We start from the raw sequence: 19,749 nt of genomic DNA on the forward strand, positions 1-19,749 counted from the left end.
GGTGTCAGCAGGTGATGATGCAGGAAAGACCAAGCTCTTCTAATGGAGTCCTTGGTTCTAGTGAGGGAATTATAGCTGTGGAACACATTTCTCTGTCAACTCTTTAAAAATCCGTCATTCGTATTTCAAGAGTTTTGGGATTTGTATGTGATTAAAGTTTGGGCTGGAAAGTGTGGCTGCAGGCAGGGGCAGGTAACAGGGTAAAGCGTGGTAAAGGGGTGCTTGGCAAGCTCCAAGATTCTGCAAAGGGAAGAAGGGGAAGAAGAGTTTGTTTGGCTAGTAGGCATAGGCGCTTACTAACAACAGTAAGAATCTAGTTAAATTGTGTGTCATGTTATATATCCCTGTGTTCTAAGCCAAAATTATTTCCCAGATAGCTAGTAAAATACTTGATAGTCAGTTGTGGAGGGCGTGCTTACAAGGATTTCATCTGGATGTTTTTAAATGGCTGAGTACATCTGCCTTTGTTCTTAGGGTTTCTTTCGGAGAAGTATTCAGCAAAACATTCAGTACAAGAAGTGCCTGAAGAATGAAAACTGTTCTATAATGAGAATGAATAGAAACAGATGTCAGCAGTGTCGCTTCAAGAAGTGTCTGTCTGTTGGAATGTCGAGAGATGGTATGTTCCCACTTGAACGAGCACTCTTCTTCTTGAGACATATGGAGCTAGGCTTTTATTCCTCAGCATGAACCAGACCTGTAGGCCAGTTACCAGTGGCCTTCTTGTGCTTAGAGTGAAGCAGATTTTAGAAAACACATTTTGATGCCTTGTAAGATGCCAGATTCATTAAAGTTAAAGTTTAGTGTTACCACCCTGGAAAAATAGCTTTTGGCTCTCTTTTGGGGCTTCTGGTAAAACCGCCCCCCCACCCCCCCTGCTTTTTTAGTATACAGTTTGAATACTTTTTTTCCTAAAACAAGGATTCATTTCCCTTCCCTTCCCTCCCTTTCTCTCTCTTTTTTGGGGGGGGGGGGTGGGGAGTAAAGGGGGCTGGGGGAGAGAGAGAGAGAAAGAGAGAATCTTAAGCAGGCTCCATGCCCAGTGCGGAGCCCAATGCAGAGCTCGATCCCACGACCCCCAGATCACGACCTGAGCCAAAATCAAGAGTTGGAGGCTTAACCTACTGAATCACCCAGGTGCCCCTCTTTTTTTCCCCCCCATATAGGAATCCTTGGCTCTTTCTCCTTGATTTCTTTTTTTTTAAAGATTTTTATTTATTTGCAAGAGAGAGACTGAGAGACAGAGAGCATGAGAGGGAGGAGGGTCAGAGGGAGAAGCAGACTCCCTGCCGAGCAGGGAGCCCCATGCGGGACTCGATCCCGGGACTCCAGGATCATGACCTGAGCCGAAGGCAGTCGCTTAACCAACTGAGCCACCCAGGCGCCCATTTCTCCTTGATTTCTTAACATTTCTTAGGAACCCTTTCTTCTGTGTGAGTTATCTCTGTGACTTTCTCAGCTCTGAGATGATAATGTGCCTTTAGGGCACAGGTTCTGAATATGTTGAAAGGAGATACAAAATTGAAAGAAACAGTAGGGTCTGGAGTGGAGGTGGTTGCTAAATTCTGGCATGATCCATTCCCATAAAAAATAAAAGTTAATTTGCGGTACTATTAGTATTTTCTGTGGATGATATCACTGGAAAATTTGACTCTTCTATCATGCTTATGGAAGTCACTTTTGGATAGTCTCATTTAGCTCTAAGTAACAGAAGAGTATGAGGTTTTCAGAGGGATTAGTTTAGTAGGATTAATTAAGAGTTGCTAAGAATGAACCTGATATTTATCTAGGGAAGCGTCACTTAAGCAGTCCCTTAAGTTACTCTAATATAGTACACAAATACTGTTGTAATAGAGCTTCTTGAGTAATGGATTTCAGCGGTTGATGTTCTGGATTTCATTTGCCTGAAAATTTTTTTTATATTACTAGAAATACTGATCCAAAGTTGGTGGATATTGTGATTTCCTCAAAAGAACAAAAATGGCAATCATCTGTGAAGGAGGGAGTAGAGATAGAGTGAAACATGATAAAATTGTCCATGATAGCAATAATATCAGAGGCTACAATTAGATTAGGAAGGCATTCTTGCTGGGTGGGTATATGGGATTTTTATTATCCCCGTATAAATGTTAGACTAGAAAGCTTTTCTTTTCTGTCCCTCAGGGATAGGAATGTTGGAGACAGAACACATTCTAAAACTTGGCCTCTAAAATAGTGGAGGATGAATGATTTAATTTTTGTTTCATTGATTTTAATTAAAATCCAGCAAATTTTCAATAACTACATTTCTATTGACTATGTGTGTTTTTTTAATTAAAAATTTTTTTAAAAAGATTTTCTTTTTTAAGAAGCTGGAAAAAGAGCAAATCATTTAATAGTTGGGTCTTGAGGATAGGGTTACAAAAATGAATTGACAAAGGTTAGATGTTCAGGGAGTGCTTGTACCTACTAGGTGCCATTAACATTAATGGCTATGGGTAGCTGAATCCCATGTGCCTTCTTAAGAACCCAGCCTTCAGCCTTGTTAATAGGTGCTGTGTAGTAATGCTGATCTGTTTCAAACTATGATTTTTACTAGTTAATTTCAAATTTTTAAAACTTTGCTTCTAAAATACCCAAGACATAGATCTTCTCTTAGCTTTGTTTTGGGAGAAAAATGAAAATTTTTTCTCCTTTTCACTTCCTTTGTACATCAAAAATATAGCCAGCAAATTTAGAATACTTTGGGCCAGAGACATACAGATATTTTTTATTTGTATCACTAGAGGCCATAGTTAACAGATGATTTGGTGCTATTCATTTGTATAAACAGCTCTTACTTAGAATATAGATGTTAAAATATCTTTTTCTTCAATAGCTGTTCGGTTTGGTCGCATTCCTAAGCGTGAAAAACAGAGGATGCTAATTGAAATGCAGAGTGCGATGAAGACCATGATGAACAGCCAGTTCAGTGGTCATTTGCAGAATGACACATTAGAACATCATGAACAGACAGCCTTACCAGCCCAGGAACAGCTGCGACCCAAGCCCCAGCTGGAACAAGAAAACATCAAAAGCTCTTCTCCCTCTTCTGATTTTGCAAAGGATGAAGTGATTGGCATGGTGACCAGGGCGCACAAGGATACCTTTATGTATAATCAAGAGCAACGAGAAAACTCAGCAGAGACCATGCAGCCTCAGAGAGAACGAATTCCCAAGAGCATGGAGCAATATAATTTAAATCATGACCATTGTGGCAGTGGGCTTAGCAGCCATTTTCCATGTAGTGAGAGCCAGCAGCACCTCAATGGACAGTACAAAGGGAGGAACATAATGCATTACCCAAATGGGCATGCCATTTGTATTGCAAATGGACATTGTATGAACTTCTCCAATGCTTATACTCAACGAGTATGTGATAGAGTTTCGATAGATGGATTTTCTCAGAATGAGAACAAGAATAGTTACCTGTGCAACACTGGAGGGAGAATGCATCTGGTATAGTGAAATCAATTTTTTTGCCCAACTTGCCTCAAGGATGGCTTTTGAAGGTTTTCTTTTATTTGGGGGCAGTATACCAACTTCAGGGGCAGGGGTGGTGTCAAAACTTGAGACTTACAGAATCAGTTTTGTGCAATATTTTAAGTTAAATACTTCTAATAACATCATTTGTTGATTGACCTAATTCACACAGACCTAGGTAAAAGCATATGATTTGATTGATATTATGGTTGGGATTAGGATTTTATATAAAATATGGATCATGTAGAATTGGTCCTTTAATTCTTAGAAATCCCTTTCAAAATTTAAGCATTCTGATTAATCACTATCTTACTAGCTTTGGGATTTTCTCAGAGGGCTGATCATTTAGTTTGCCACAGTTAGTAATCCTTTGATTTCTATGGAAAGTGTTTTTTTTAACCATTATAATGCAAAAAGTTCTTTGAATATAGAACCTTGATAGATGTTTTACTGTTTGAGAATTTAGGAATATTTTAATATGCTGGTTTCTAAGGATTTTCTCAGACTTCATCTTATGAGATGAGTTAATGTTATTCAAGTTTTTTTTTTTAATCAAATACAACAGTCTACATGAAAGTACAGTGTTTATGTTCAGCCAAAATTTCATCAAAAACAGCAGTACTGCACCATTTCCAGTATAAACCATGAGGTCCTTTGATAGTGCTTGGTATTTTCTACAGCCAGGTAATTAAAGTCTTCTTTTTTCATTTTCAAAATAGCTGACTCTACCCCAATTCTTTTGTTGTTTTTTTTTTTTTTGTCACTTGCAAGGATTTGATTCCATGGGTCCGAAAGGTGACCTTATATTTTATTAGACTTAGTGGCTGCCTTAAGGAGGGAAAAAATCTGTAAGCATTTAGGTTCTAATTTTGTGGTATTCTCCATGGTTATAGAATCATCACATTCCTGGATCTCCTGTGGATTTAGTGAAAATTTAAAGGCGATTTTACTAATAGAATATACAGTGAATGTTCATAATCTTTTTAGTGTTCTTATACCTTCTTTGGCTTCCTGGTTTTTCCTCACCAATCCTTATGTAAAAGCTGCCCCTTGTATCTCCCATCATTGTTTCCTAATTGAACAAGTGGAGGCCAGTAGTCACACCACTGTTTATGAATAAATGGTTAATGACCTTTTTAAAAAAGTGAGGCATCTCGCTGTCCTTTGAAATTATAATACTGTAATTGTGCCATTTGGAAAAAAGTTTTGAAATATTAACTAAATATTGAATTCTAGGTCTGTCACTTCTAGCTGTATTTAGATAAACTTCTTAGAATCTCATTTCCTTATCTAAGAAATAGTAACTATAATATCTGCCACAACTAATGAATATAGGATTGACAATGAAGTATGTATGAATTTGTTTGAAAATCTCAAAACCAGCATCAGGTGGCAGCAGTTTTTAAAAACAAAAACAAAAACTCTTAAACCCGTGCCATAGGTTTTTGAAATAGCTTAGCCTACCTCTTTTATGATGCGTTAATTGCTGTTCAGACTAGGTTGCCGTGAGGCTTTCTAACGTAAGGCAAGTAGCAAGAAGAGAAAGTGTTACTATTAGTAGATTTTACTTGTGTCTGAGAGTTATTTTCACATTGGGGTTTCCAATGATCAAGATACCACTTTTGAAGTTTCTTTACCATCTCTCACAATTTAAGAGTTTTTCTGTTTTGTGCATGCTAGGTTTGTCCAATGAGTAAGTCTCCATATGTGGATCCTCATAAATCTGGTCATGAAATCTGGGAAGAATTTTCAATGAGCTTCACCCCAGCAGTGAAAGAAGTGGTGGAATTTGCAAAACGTATTCCTGGATTCAGAGATCTCTCTCAGCATGACCAGGTCAACCTTTTGAAGGCTGGGACTTTTGAGGTAGGTTTTATTTATCTAGAAAATCGATGCAGGGTGTGTGTAGTATTTTATTTTCATGTATCGTTTCATTCTTTTCTAAAGAAGTATTTATAGTCCAGAGGCTGAAATTACCAACAAAAGAATAACCATCTCAGAATCTTGGGAAGAAATGAGATAAATCCAGAGATTCTTAGGACTTGAAATACAACTGCTGTGTTCTCAGCATATAGACTTCCTCCAGGTTCTAGTATTATTTTCAGGTGAGGACCGCAGGCAGAGTCTGAAAGCCTAGCCTGGTGTTTCAGTACAGAGTACAAAGAGTAAATAGAATGTGGTTTTTCTCTTTAAGGAGATTGTAGAATATTTCGGGGTTATGTGAGACGTGTCTTACGTGCTACTTTAGACTCTGTTGGCTTCACCTCATCCAGAATCCTTGCTACTTTTTTTCCTCTGGCTTCTCTTGCTGTGATGCATTCTGCCTGGACTTGGGGCAGCTACTGTTGCTAACCTGAGTAGGACACAGAGTGCCTGTCTCTGTGCTGTGTTAGGTGCCTCCCACCTGTCTTCCCCATGGCTTCCCTGGTGCTGCTGAAGTGTGAGGAGCCTCAGGACTTGCTCAGAGCTCACTTAAACATTATTCTGAAATGCAGCGTGGTGGGTGGAAGTTGGTGTCTAGTGGGCCACGTCTTTGATCAGTGGGGGACGGGAATCGGGATATATTTTCACTTTTCCCTGCTGGTCCCACAGACTGAGCTCTCAGTTGTTAATGATACTGAGTGGTGGCTAGCTCAGTAATTCTTCCTCTGATAATTTGCTGTCATCCCTTCCCAGTCTCATTTCCTTTTTCCTCAAACCTGTTCTCACATATGGTACTGCACATTCTGCATAAACTTTTGCCTTATGCTCTGTTTACGGGGGCACCTGGACCAGAATGGAGAAGGAGCCATATTCATAAATAAAATACCTATGGTATAATTTAAAAGTAAAGCTGTTAGGTTAGGATTTTCAATGTAAAGGAAAACATTAGAGGTAAGATTTAAACTCTAAATCTTAAGAGGGGTGTCAGTGATCAAGTTCAATTCGTCCATTTTTTGAGGTTAAGTAATTGTGGTCCAGAGAGGTGAAGAGATTTTTCTGGGATTACCAATAAATATCTGACAGAGGACCATAACACAAATCCCAGACTCTAGCACTTGTGTTCTTTCCACCTTGTGATTTGTGTTGGGATTGCTGTGTTCTAGTTAGTGCCATCTTCATAGAAGGCTCACTCTCTATGGATTGTCTTGAATAAAACAAGTCTTTGGAAAAATTGCAAAGGGGAGGTGTTTGTTCAGTATTCCTCTGGTTATGAGAGAAGTATGTGACCTAGGTGTTGCCATTTACTCTAGGGGGGGAGTGCCGTAGATAAGCAGTTGTTGACTGATTTGGTTTGGATTTGAAATACAACTTGGTGTCTGGAACACTTCTACTGTAATAGTTTCCTTTGTATATTGTCTCTTTGGGTTATGGTTTTTTAAAATAGTCTAATTAGAGTTTACCCGCTGCATTTGCCTTGGCTGCATTTGGTGTTTTGAGGTCTCTAAGTGTTGTTGCATTGAAATACTGCTCTTTTTACTTTATGGTTTAGAGACCATGTGGTATACTTGGTAGCTTAAAGAGTTTCTTTAATGCCTTTGGCCAAGGCCCAGTTTCAGTTTTCTTGGCATTATTGCCTGCTTTAATTTTATATTTGCTTTTCAGAATCTTTATTAATAGAGTTTCAGAGTATCATAGGACTCAAGTATTTTGCCACTGGTGGCTGGAATTTTTTTGATGTTCTTGGGATATTTATTGTTTTGGTAGAGAATTTGCCTTAAGGAAATGGCTCTGGGTAAAAATAAACTTGGTTTTTCTTTTACAACTTTCTTTTATATGTAGGATGTTTCTTAATTGACTTGAATACTGAATATTGTCTTAGTATTAGTACTGAACTCTTTCAAATACATTTAAGTCTTTTTTTTTTTCTTTCCAGGTTTTAATGGTACGGTTTGCGTCGTTGTTTGATGCAAAGGAGCGTACGGTCACCTTTTTAAGTGGAAAGAAATACAGTGTCGATGATTTACACTCAATGGGAGCAGGGGATCTGCTAAACTCTATGTTTGAATTTAGTGAGAAGCTAAATGCCCTCCAACTTAGTGATGAAGAGATGAGTTTGTTTACAGCTGTTGTCCTGGTATCTGCAGGTAAGCAGGCTGGTTCAAAATTGTGCCGCACCCAGAATACAGTTACCAAGTGGGGAGAAGGTGGAACTATGTTCCAGCAAGCTATTTATAAGGCGAGAGGGCCTTAAGCAGATGCTGGACTGTGTAAATCTGTTATTTTTGCATAATTAGACAGTAAAAATTCAAAAAGTGCTGTATAGTAATAAAATGATGTTTAGATCTAGGCCTCACATTGACCACAAGTCTTAGTCTTTAAACTTTTGCTCATAATTTTTACAAGTCTAAATTGTTATTTTTGTGGATTTAATTTTTGGAACATTAGGTGGTTCTGATACGAATTTAAGTTTTAATTAAAATGTGTATTACTTGAAAATGTTAAAATTATCAAGATATATTAGTGTGGTTTGTTCCAAAAATTGGTGAATTACGAGTAGGCTTTTACCCAGCTTTGCCACTGAATTTTCTGTGTGACTTGCATAAATAATTCTGTTCTTTTGGGTCTTGGTTTCCTTATCCTGTGGAAGGAAGGGATTGTACCATGTGAGCCAGCCTGGGGTCTGGCACAGAATAGGTACTTAGTTACTGTTTGAATGAGTGACAAAGATTTTTGAGTCCTAACATTTAATGTTTATTTATATGAGTCATTGATGATGTTTTCCAATTTCCCTGCCACCTTGCATTTATATTATAGCTATTTCTGGCCAACGTATTTCAATTTAGATAATTGCTATTAAGATAATAGCAAATGGGAAATTGATACACAGTGACTTTCCTGGGGATATATAAGTAAGTACCAGCCATTTTTAGGTATCACTAACTTTATTTTAATACATTTGTTGAGAATTTTACAGTATTTCGATATGACTTACTTTAAGTTGCCTATTTGCTTCCTACTGTGTAAAAGCCATTGTACCAGGTACTGTGGGGGTTATAAAATATAAGTTATAACCCTGCTTATGTGGCTAAACTGTAAATCAGTAACTCCTGTAAGTTTTTTGTATATCTTAAAGGACCTGTACATCAGTGGTATAAATAAAGACTTATGTCATTTGGAAGCATAACTTGGCTACCTATTCTGATCAGCTCTACCTAGGTAACTAAAAATGCACTTATGATATGGAATAGTATGAAAGTTAACAGGTTAATAAGGGATACCTATTTTCTTAGTAACCTTGTAATTAATGCCTCTTGCACTTTACCTACCATTTTGCATTCTCTTTTTTTTTTTATTTTTTTTAAAGATTTTTATTTATTTATTTGAGAGAGAGAGAATGAGAGACAGAGAGCATGAGAGGGAGGAGGGTCAGAGGGAGAAGCAGACTCCCTGCCGAGCAGGGAGCCCGATGCGGGACTCGATCCTGGGACTCCAGGATCATGACCTGAGCCGAAGGCAGTCGCTTAACCAACTGAGCCACCCAGGCGCCCCATTTTGCATTCTCTTGATAAGTAATCATTAATGGTTTGAGTTGACATCAGATTAATCTATTATTGTGAAACTAAAGGTAATCCATACTTGTTAATTTCTTTATCTGATCAATATGTGCGAGGGGGGAGACAACAAGCATTAAGACACAAGCTTGTTCTCCAAGCATTTATGTTTTATTTGGAGAGACAGAAATAACACAAAAAGCTTTATGGTATTAAGCCATGTGGTTCTGACCGAGGAAGTAGGGGTTCTAGGAAGGAAATTACCTGAGAAAGCTTTGTGGGGAAGACGGAAGTAGAGCTGGAATTTGAAGGATGGGTTAGTAGATTTTCCCATCAAAACAGTGATGGAGCAACTTGGGAGAGCATGAGGTAGAGTAGGGGCAGGTGGCTAAAGCCCAAAGTGTACATCAAGGACGAAAGGGACAGAAGGCTTATGAGTTGAAGGGGCACCAGGTTACGGAATGACTTCGAGGAGAACTAAGCAGAGAAGTTTTAAATGAAATATGGGGCAGTGGAAAGTCAGTGTAGGGGAATGATGAGGCATAACAAAGTGATGGTCTGACATTAGAATTTCTGCATGTTTATCTTAGGCGGATTAGACAAGTGATTAGAACTGGAGAGTCAGATTGAGAGGCTGTTTAACCTCAGGTAGGAGGCAGTGGAGTGAACTCTCCTGAGATAGGTGTAGTAGAGGAGGTGAAGCAGGAGGGACTGTGTCAGAGATGGTGAAAAGGAAGAAATGGTAGCAGGGGATAAGGGGGAGCTCTGTACCAGGAAATGTGCTATTTATTTATATTTTCTACCAAGCGAACATAATTTTATTTTGTTTTAATCTCCTTTTGAAAAAGCCTTGTTTACTGATCATAAGAATATGGGTTTTTTGCAAAAGTAGAAAATACTAAGATGAACATAAAGATGATAATATTGCTACCAAAAAAGATCACTGTCAACATTAGGGGGTCTCTATCTGTTCACCTGTCCATCCATGTACCATTTGCCTGCTTACTGATTTATGGTACATAAAAAAATACTTGACATACCAAGTGGAAAAGATTGATTATAGAAGAATATAATGCATTCTTATTTTTGTTCTGTCTGCCTATATGAAGGTATACAAGCAACACATACACGGGCACAGTTTCATGCATTTTAAAATAGTACGTTGCTTTCACTTAAACATATGATAGTGTTCATGTCAAACTTAAATCTTCACCACCTAAAAAGGACTATTGTTATTTTTAAAACAGTATCTATATAGGAAAATAATATTCAGAAATTATAGAGGATAAAAGTCTCTCCTTCCTTCTCCCAGCCTACTCTTCAGAGAACTAGAATTCTAACCATCTTTCTTCTTAATTGTTCTGACAGTTGCCCACTCACTTCTAAATACTGTGTTTATACCTCTTTTTATTGAGTAGATATAACTGACAAAAGTATCTTCTTTTTATAAGTTTTATTTTTATGTTGCTTTGTTTTATATAAAATTGTAATATGCTCGCATTCTTTGACCCTTCATTTTTACATAATCTCTCAGATAGTTTAGATTGAATCTTCTCCTTAGACAGGAAGACAGTATCCTTCTTCTATATCCTGGCTTCTTTTGCTATGCCATTTCTTTTACATTGTCAAAAATGAAAATATTTACATTATGTTCTATAGGTGTGATTAGTTTCCATGCTTTATCAGATGATTCTAAATATTGAAAAGTAAAAAATATTCATTTACAGTATTAGGATTATGTAAATAGTACAGTGTTCACATAGCGGGGTTGAAATGGTAGACAAGGTAATAATAAATTTTTTTTTAAAATTTTATTTGAGAGAGAAAGACAGCATGAGCAGTGGAAGGGGGGGCAGAGGAAGAGTGAGGGGGACAAGCAGACTTCCTGCTGAGCGAGGAACCTGACAACGTGAGTGTGGGCCATCCCAGGACCCTGAGATCATGACCTGAGCTGAAGGCAGATGCCTAACTGACTGAGCCATCTAGGCGCCCCAAGGCAGTATAAATCTTGCCCTAAACCTGTGCCTCCCAAGGGGGAATGTTCCAAGTATCAGATAACAAGTGGATTATTTATATTCTCTGTTAATTGTTTAGAATTAAGCAACCATTATATTTGCTTTATATTTAAAGTAACTTTTTGTTTTTCTTGGAATCTACAGTTACCATCTGGGTTTTGTTTTGGTGGTTGTCAGAAAAAGTGCTAGTTAGTTTCTAGATCTCATTATATAATTTTATCCTTAGAGCAGACCTCTGATGTGAGCTAGGATATGTTATTCTCAAATACAGGCTAGAAATTTGAGGAACAGAAGGATTAATATGCTCAAGATTATGCATTTAAAAAAATTGGCTGAGCATGCATTTGAACTGTTAGTCTAGCTTCAAAGCCTTTCTGCTATACTGCTTGTTAACAGAATAGCTCTAGCTGCTAAGGTAGAGAGAATCTCAGACATGATGTTTGCCTGTGAGGTTAGAAGACTCTGTGTATCATGGAGAAAAAGGGAATTATACCTGGAAGGTAAATTCTTCTTTAGATTGTGTGAAATGGCAGCAGTCACTTGCGGTTGAGGATTAGGGACAGGCATATAGGTGTGAGAACAAAGTTCATCTGGATATGGATTTTACTTGTCCTCATAGAGGTTTTGTGGAAGGAATTTGACTCCCATCTTGTTTATGTTCATAGAGAGGAGATTCGGTGAGATTTGGTGGTGAGGGATGAAGAACTTCTCTAAGCTTGAGGAAGCAGAGGACAGGTATATCGTGAATTAAAACTATACTATAAACTATAAAGTAAGTAGTGTAGCATTTAATACACCATTTAGAAGATTAATTTTCATTTCAATCTGTACATTCTATTGTTACAGTTTCTAGAGGATTATTGTTTTTGACCCAGCTAGATTTGTAGGTAGGTTATTTGGCCTTGAAATCATGAAATCATGGTTTTAGAAATTGCGATTTTAGAAAAATTTACATTTTTAGGTATAAGAATCCATTTTCCTAAAGTTGTGAGTTGTATAGAAGAAGCATAGGTCTTTCCAACACAGAGTATTCACTGAAAGACTCAAAATACTAGTTCCAACTCAGGTATCCTTCTCTGCTATCTAGATTATTTTGTTTGTAGGGCTCACTGTCATTCTTTTCCCTGTTGTTGATATTGTAAATTACTGATGATATGATTCAAACCAGGCATTTTCTTCTGCTAGAAGAGCTCTCTCAGGGAAGGAATTTTGGTTGGTTATGTTGACTGCTAATTCCCTAGCACCTATCACATATGTAGCCATAGACATTCAGTAAGTGTTTGGTGAGGGAATTAATAAATTGCAAGGATGTTGAGGAAAACAATTATTTGATTAAAAGCAAGGGGGAGACTCTTGGAAGCATTATTGACGACTTATTTAAGTAGTTTTATATGGCCCTTAATGATTGTATGACCACAGTCAAATGTTAAGAGGTCTTTTGTCCATGTAACAATTTTGTCTGAAAGCATATGAGCCCCCAAACCAATAGTCAACATTCAAATTGTTTGTTTTTCTATAATAATTAGCACATAGTTGAATAATAATCCACATTTTATTAAATGTAAGATAAACCAGTTTTCATCATTTTTTTCTGCATTTAGAGTTAAACTTTTCCCTTTACTATGAAATTTTAGTGTTTGCATTGCAAGTGGCCTTTTTAGCTACCAGTTACAATGCAGAGCCTAAATACCCTTGTGAATAATGAATAAAAAGGGTGTGAATGGCCAGAGATTTTTACTTCCTTCGCAGTATCTTTCTTACTAATTACAGCTCCCTATACTAGGAGCCATTGAGTATTTCTTGTGCTCTACTGCCTCCTTTTGTAAAGGGAAGAAATAGCCCTTGATGACTGAAAAAAAAAAAAAAAAAGTCCATGGGCAAAGAGCATTAATTTTAAGATACTTTCCTTTAATGCTGGCTTATACTACATTACTAGTTTATTAACATTTTGTGTGATGAGCTTAATAAACACAGTATGTTAAATGGAAATGAATGCAGGTTAATATAACTAGGTAATAAAGTTGCATAGTGTATTAGTTATCTATTAACTGTGTAATGAATTACCTTAAAACTTACTGGCTTAAAAATGCAAACATTTATTATCTCACAGTTTCTGAGGATTAGGAATATGGGTAATGGCTTAGATGGGTGCCTCTGGCTCAAGGTTTCTTGGGAGATTGTAGTCAAACTGTGAGCGGGGCTGTGGTCGACTATGAAGGCTCAGCTAAGGAAGGATCTGCTTCTAGGCTTATTCATGTGGTTGTGGCAGGAGTTATTTCCTTGCAGGATGTTGGACTGAGTGCCTCAGTTCTTTGCTGGCTGTTGGCTTGAGACAACTGTCATTTCCTTAGCATATGGGCCACCTCATAGGCAGCTTGCATCATGGCACCTGGCATCTGGCTTTTCTCAGAGGAAGTATGCCGAATATGGAAGCCATTTTTTTTTTTTTTTGGTAATCTAATATTTTATTCATCAGTAGTGAGCCAGTAAGTCTAGCCCACTCAAGGGAAAAGGGATACACAAGGGTGTGGATACCAAGATGAGGTTGCCATTTTATTTTTATTTATTTTTTATTTTTTTAAGATTTTATTTATTTATTTGAGTGAGCGAGAGAGAAACAGCATGAGAGGGGAGAGGGTCAGAGGGAGAAGCAGGCTCCCCGCTGAGCCGGGAGCCTGATGTGGGGCTCGATCCCAGAACCCTGGGATCATGACCTGAGTCGCTTAACCAACTGAGCCACCCAGGCGCCCATGAGGTTGCCATTTTAGAGATTGCCTGCCATACATGGTAACATACAAATGTGGATGTATTCCATATGAAGAAAAAAATATATTTGTAAACTACAGTATTCATTTTATTTTGTCAGGAGCAGTTGAAATTAGCAGATGGCATCTAATTTTAAAAATCAGAACCTCTAGTTTTGTGAACAAAATACTAAAGAATTTTGATTTATCAAGTGTACTGTGTGGTATCTCTTTATAATATAACAAACAGGTACAGAAATTTGCCATTGGGATTTAAAAAATGTTGTTAACTATCTTTTGCCTTCATTCCAATGTATAAAACCTTGTTTTGGATTCATTAATGAGATTGATGAGCAAGAATTATGTTTATATTTAATATTTTCTCTTTATATTTAATGTTAATAACATGTCCTCTTATTCATGTCTGTCTATTCATTACTCTCTTTTAGATCGATCTGGAATAGAAAACGTCAACTCTGTGGAGGCTTTGCAGGAAACTCTCATCCGCGCACTAAGGACCTTAATAATGAAAAACCATCCAAACGAGGCCTCTATTTTTACAAAACTTCTTCTAAAGTTGCCAGATCTTCGATCTTTAAACAACATGCACTCTGAGGAGCTCTTGGCCTTTAAAGTTCACCCCTAAGGCCTTTGTTTATTTAAACATGAACTGATTCATGCTAACTGTACCTTTTGTGCTAAAATGCTTATTTATATGTGTATACCATATGTGGAGATAGAAAAGACCTTTAAGACAACACAAGATTGTAGGCTATCTCTGTAATCATGCAGTAGCTGTTTGGATTGAGGTTTCTTCAGCCATGGTTAGACATTGACCGCATTTCCCCTATAGACCAATCAGCTGTGTCGCACTTAAACTGGAGAAGTTACACTGAATTATAGCCACACTGAATGTTAGACTTTTTCATCTGCCAAAACCAAAAATCATTTTGATCTCCCTGTGGTATAAATATAGCGCACAATCACAAATATGTGAGAACTTAAAAATTAATCCTTTGTGGTAGAAATTCTCTTGTATGAGGAAGGCTTGATTTCACCACAAGACCATTTGATCTGGTAATTGGAGACATTGCAAGTTAGGAGATCTTCATGTCTGTATTTTGTTCTGCCGCTTGTTAAAGTGTATGATCCCGGGCAGGTTAGTTGGTTGTGGAAAATGAAGATTGATAGTGTACTTAATGCCCCACCTCACAGATACTAAAAAATGTCTATAAAGCATATTTACCTCTTGGGAGATAGGCACTATGTAAATAAGGTAAATTTTTTGTTATTATAATTATTCATAATATTCTTCCCTTATTTCTAAGTATTTCTGAGAAATCATTTCACAGTCCACACCAACCTATTATTCAGGGTTCCTGCATATGTGTGGGGTATCCTCCTGGCACACACATTCAAAATTTATGGGTACATCAAATATATAGTATGTGTACATAATATCTATGTGAATATAGTTATACATAAACACATTTCTTCACAATATTTTAAACTGTGAAGAACTTTATCATACAGTAAACTTAAAACAAGTGGTGTCAAAGACTCAAATTAGGTGCATTTTACCTGTTGATGACATAACCATTGCTTTAAATGTTTAGACAGTAGATTATTGAACTTATGCTCTATTTTTATTTAAGCAGCACTTAATGTAAAAGTACAACAGGCAGTTGAGTCCAGATTTCAAGAAATACATATTTTAGAGTTCATCTTTGGTTAAATCTTTGGTTCAAGGTACTAGTTTAAAAGTTCATTCAGATTCTACGTTGTACTAAAAAAGGTTACATTGCTGCCCCTTATATACATGCTGCAGCTTGATAAATATTTTGATTCTTTTTGGAGAACCAATCAATGTTTTAAGAAAACTGTTTAATGTGTTGGTCCTGTGTGTGGTGTGTGTGTGAGAGAGAGAGAGAGAGAGAGAGAGTATGTATGTATGCATTTGTGTGCAAATGTGTTTTGAGTCCACTGTTTTTTTTTTCCTAAATAACACTACAGGGATTTTGTCAAATTAGATTTACTCTGTAATTTGAAAAATCATTTAGTGTGTGAGACCTACAGACTTAGAAGTGGTACAGAGACATTTCATCCACATTTCTAATATTGGGCTTTATTAAATAGAGAAGATCAGCCTCTGCTTATGGCAGTGGGAGAAATAGCCAAAGTTGAGGATTTTATGTATATTTTTCTGTTTCCCTGGAAAATAGCAATTAATTGGAATTTTTTTGAAAAGATTGCCTTCTGTATAATTTTTGGATTATATAAAACTTTAAGAATGGAAAGAGCCCGCTTTACTATACTCAGCCTGTTACTTTAATGACATGTGAGCAGAATGCCTTATTTTGTAATCTTGTTTAACTTGTTGCTACTGGGACTTGAATTTCTGTGGCACTTGTTAAGTAAGTCAAAAAAAGAAGTTAAATCCTCTCATTATTAAAGAGGAAGGGTGATGGTGATGTCTGTCATACAGTATAAACCATAATTGTGATTTACCTTACATAGGTAAGACTTTTATGGGATATACAGTATAGTTTTTGTGAATTCTTTACATGATAGCATTATCTTTTTATAATTTTTTTTCTTAAGATAAATGCATAGTTTTCTTCTATGGGGGATAGAAATGGCTTTTTGAAGTAATCCTGAAAACCTCAAAGATCATGTTTATTCTTAGTTTTTGCCTTTTGCATAAGCCTCTTTATAACATGTTATCTTTAAAACAATTACTGTCTTTAGGAATGTGTAACCAGAACTATGTTAGTATTGCTTATAAAACTTTAGTTAGGTTCAATATATACATGTATACATCTATATATAGGTATGTAGGTTTGCATTTTGTCTTGCAAGATTTTATTTGAACAAATTCTTCCTGTAGGTAATGGGAAACAAAAATAATAGTTCATGTGCCACTTGTAGCATCTCTATATTTGAAAATAGCCCAATATTAAAACTACTAAAATTAAACCAGCAGCCTATTATAAGCACATTCTTTGATTGAGTCATTGGGTAGAAACTTAATGTGGAGAAGACAACCAGTTTGGAAAACTTCTGGGTCGGTGGGACACTGTTGATTAATTGATAATGTACTGTATGAATTAAGTGATGCTTTAACTCTGATTTTACATTTTAAATTAAAATATGGGCATTATGTCAGCAAACTTAAGGGCATTATGTTAGCAAGCTAAAACATTTTTTTTCTGTGCTTTTAATGTATCTCTTCACATGATCTGAGAGGATTCAAGCTTTAGAAATAGCTGAGGGAAAGGGGAAACATCTTCTTGAGTTGAAGCTTTTCCTTAGGGCGATGGTTTAATTACAGATAAAAAAAATTAGAAGGCAATTTCAGTGGATTAAGTGTATAGCTTTTGTATCTACATTTCAAGAAATTACCATTGTAACTTGATAAGAAATGATTTATTTTATGTAAACATCATTGCAAAGCAAGGTGTAGAAGCTCAGCTAGATTTATTACTGTGCACGAGAGTAAGTACCTATCTCAATTATTCTTTTTCTTTTCCAATATAAAGTTTGCTGAATGTACAAGAAGAGTTTATCACTTAGGATATAGAATTTTTTTTAGGGGTTGGGGGGATGGGATCTGTCAGGAAATTGCCTATAAACAAAGATTGTCTTGATTTGATTCAAAACATAAAACTTGAAGCTATTCTTGAACTAACGTGGAAAAATAATATGGCTATTGTTTAAAAAAAAGTGATAGAAATATATTGTCAAGATATGAATTAAGTTTATTTTCTACAAACTTATTGATGAGGACATGGATAATATCTTCATGTTTCTGAAAAGTAATCTGTACATGGGGGGAGGGGATAATAAATATTATTTCTAACCAAGTGTGGTTTTTCGTATCTATCTTGGTGTTTTTTGTAAGACTCTTAATTTAATTTACTACTTTCCCCTGAGCATAGCAGTACATCTTAACCTAAATCTCTGACTCAGCATGGTGGAACGTATATATGCAGGGTTCTTTGGATTTTAGTTTGTTTAGTGAGTCCAGCAAGGGTTGTGGGTTTTCTATAATGACAGCTGAATAGTGGTTCGCTCTATCTGGTAAGGTAATCATTCTTAGAAGGGGTTAGTGAGAGAAGAAGGGGGTGCTTGATCTAGCCAAGACTCAGCCTTGGCTATGAATGGGATAAGATGCCTCAGCAAGACCACCACCTCCTTTCCCCTTTCCCAGGGGTTGTAGCCATGCTGGCAAAGTTGAGGCCAGGTACTTAAATCTGCATTCACTACAGTTGTTTCCTAGACCAGTAATACCCACTATTCTGAGGATGATAATAGATGTTAGGTGGGAGGATTGGTCTCCTTGATTGAATAAACTTGGAAATGCTGGGTTAACAAGGTTACTGAGATGTCTTTATGTCAGTCCCATTCTCTAATGAGCAAGTGTGTATCGTGAGTTCTTTTAGGAAGGGCTTAGTGGGATGCAGTCTTTCCCAAACTTCCTCTGCCAGGTAGTGCCCCCCCCACCCCTTTTTCTGTGTTGAGCACTTCTTGGGGCTCTTTGGAAGGTATGCTTTCAGGAGAAAAAACGTTAACCCACTTTGGATGTTGATCAGGATATTGATCATATTCTGTGGATGATTATACAAATTTGTATTTTGTTCCATTTTTGCACCAGCATAGCCAAGTATAATAAACATTGAGCTCTAAATGTGTGGTTGATGAAAAAATAGATTAAATTCCTTTTGAGTTTTGGAAGTGCTGCATGTGAGTGAATGAGTGAAGACAGCCAATTCATGGATCTGGTTTTAGTTTCACACTCATTTGGGCCTGTTAAAATTAGTCACATTTGCTTTTCTTAATTCTTGGTCTCTCTAAAGGTTTAGCAACAACTATGGCCTGTGTTCTAGTAGTCACATCAGAGTTGCTCTTCACAATGTCAGAAGTTCTGGGGTGGCTGGGTGGCTCAGTTAAGCGTCTGCCTTTGGCTCAGGTCATGATCCTGGGGTCCTGGGATTGAGCACCATGTCCGGTTCCCTGCTCTGCGGGGAGCCTGCTTCTCCCTCTCCCACTCCCCCTGCTTGTGTTCCCTCTCTCCCTGTGTCTCTCTCTCTCAAATAAATGAACTCTTTAAAAAAAAAAAATTGCTTTCTATGGGGCACGTTGCCAAGAACGTAAAGATGGTCTCAAAAATCAGCATTTTAATATAAATTACTAAAGAGGGTGAGACCAGTGTTTCAAAGAAGACTCAAATACCTGGGATGAAAATGGTGTTTCAAATTTTCTTTCTCTGTTTTCCTACTGGTAACCATAGAATTGAAATGATCTTCTGAAAAGTCTGTGAGTTCTGTGTTTCTTCTTTTCTACGGTTTCATTTTTCTCTGAATTCTCCTTATCCGTAACCCCAGCAGTTCCCTCGGCTCCCCCCCATTACTTCGTTGCTTTGCTTGTAAATTTTCATCTATTTCCCCCCCCACAACAGCCATTTCATTTCCTATTCAGGTTCTGCAGTTATATGTAAGTAGGGTAGCTTCCAAAATGGAAAGCACCTACACTTTCATTCTCTCTTGATCATCTTGCTCCCTACAGTTAGGCTGCTCTTTAAGTTGTTTTATTTAACAGGACTTTGGAGGAATAAACTGATGGTTTAGTTATTCATTACATATTTATTGAACATAAATGTATGGCTCAATTTTTTTTTTTTTATCCAAATGCAAAATTAGTTTCCTTGAAAATGCAGGGCACTGATCCAGACAGTGTTGTGGAAGTCGTGTGCACATAAAATAAATGGCCACCAATCACAGCATCTTAAGTAGTAGTTGCCAGCAAATGCTGTTTTAGCCATGGTGTGCTGGAGCCAGCTTATAAGGTCTCTTGAGGTCTCACTGTTAAATTGCCAGGAATTTATGGAGCTGGTTGTTAGAAACAGCCATTATTAAAAATTAAATTATATAAGCTTACAATTGAATTATATTTGAGAAGATACTACTCAAAACTCCTCACTTCCTAATTATCTTACATTTTACTGTTATTTATGCT

The 19,749-nt window shown here is 36.9% G+C and overlaps 1 protein-coding gene across 2 annotated transcripts in view; it reads left to right on the forward strand.

Moving 5' to 3' along the window:
* NR1D2 (nuclear receptor subfamily 1 group D member 2) overlaps positions 1-17,598 on the forward strand; it is a 29,830-nt gene extending 12,232 nt beyond the window's left edge. The window contains exons 4-9 of one of the 2 annotated variants that reach the window (XM_045903887.3): positions 475-619; positions 2,858-3,477; positions 5,182-5,367; positions 7,358-7,568; positions 11,656-11,725; positions 14,184-14,321. In XM_045903887.3, the coding sequence (XP_045759843.1) occupies positions 475-619; positions 2,858-3,477; positions 5,182-5,367; positions 7,358-7,568; positions 11,656-11,684 (1,191 nt within the window). In that variant the 3' untranslated portion in view covers positions 11,685-11,725; positions 14,184-14,321. Of the gene's footprint in view, positions 1-474; positions 620-2,857; positions 3,478-5,181; positions 5,368-7,357; positions 7,569-11,655; positions 11,726-14,183 lie in introns of both variants that reach the window. The other variant, XM_045903886.3, reaches the window with a different exon arrangement.
* The last annotated feature ends 2,151 nt before the right edge of the window (positions 17,599-19,749 follow it).

Source organism: Mirounga angustirostris, unplaced genomic scaffold (assembly GCF_029215605.1).
Source record: "Mirounga angustirostris isolate CCGP_5_RB_7025 unplaced genomic scaffold, mMirAng1.0.hap1 SCAF_1, whole genome shotgun sequence".
In the NCBI taxonomy this organism is placed as follows: domain Eukaryota; kingdom Metazoa; phylum Chordata; class Mammalia; order Carnivora; family Phocidae; genus Mirounga; species Mirounga angustirostris.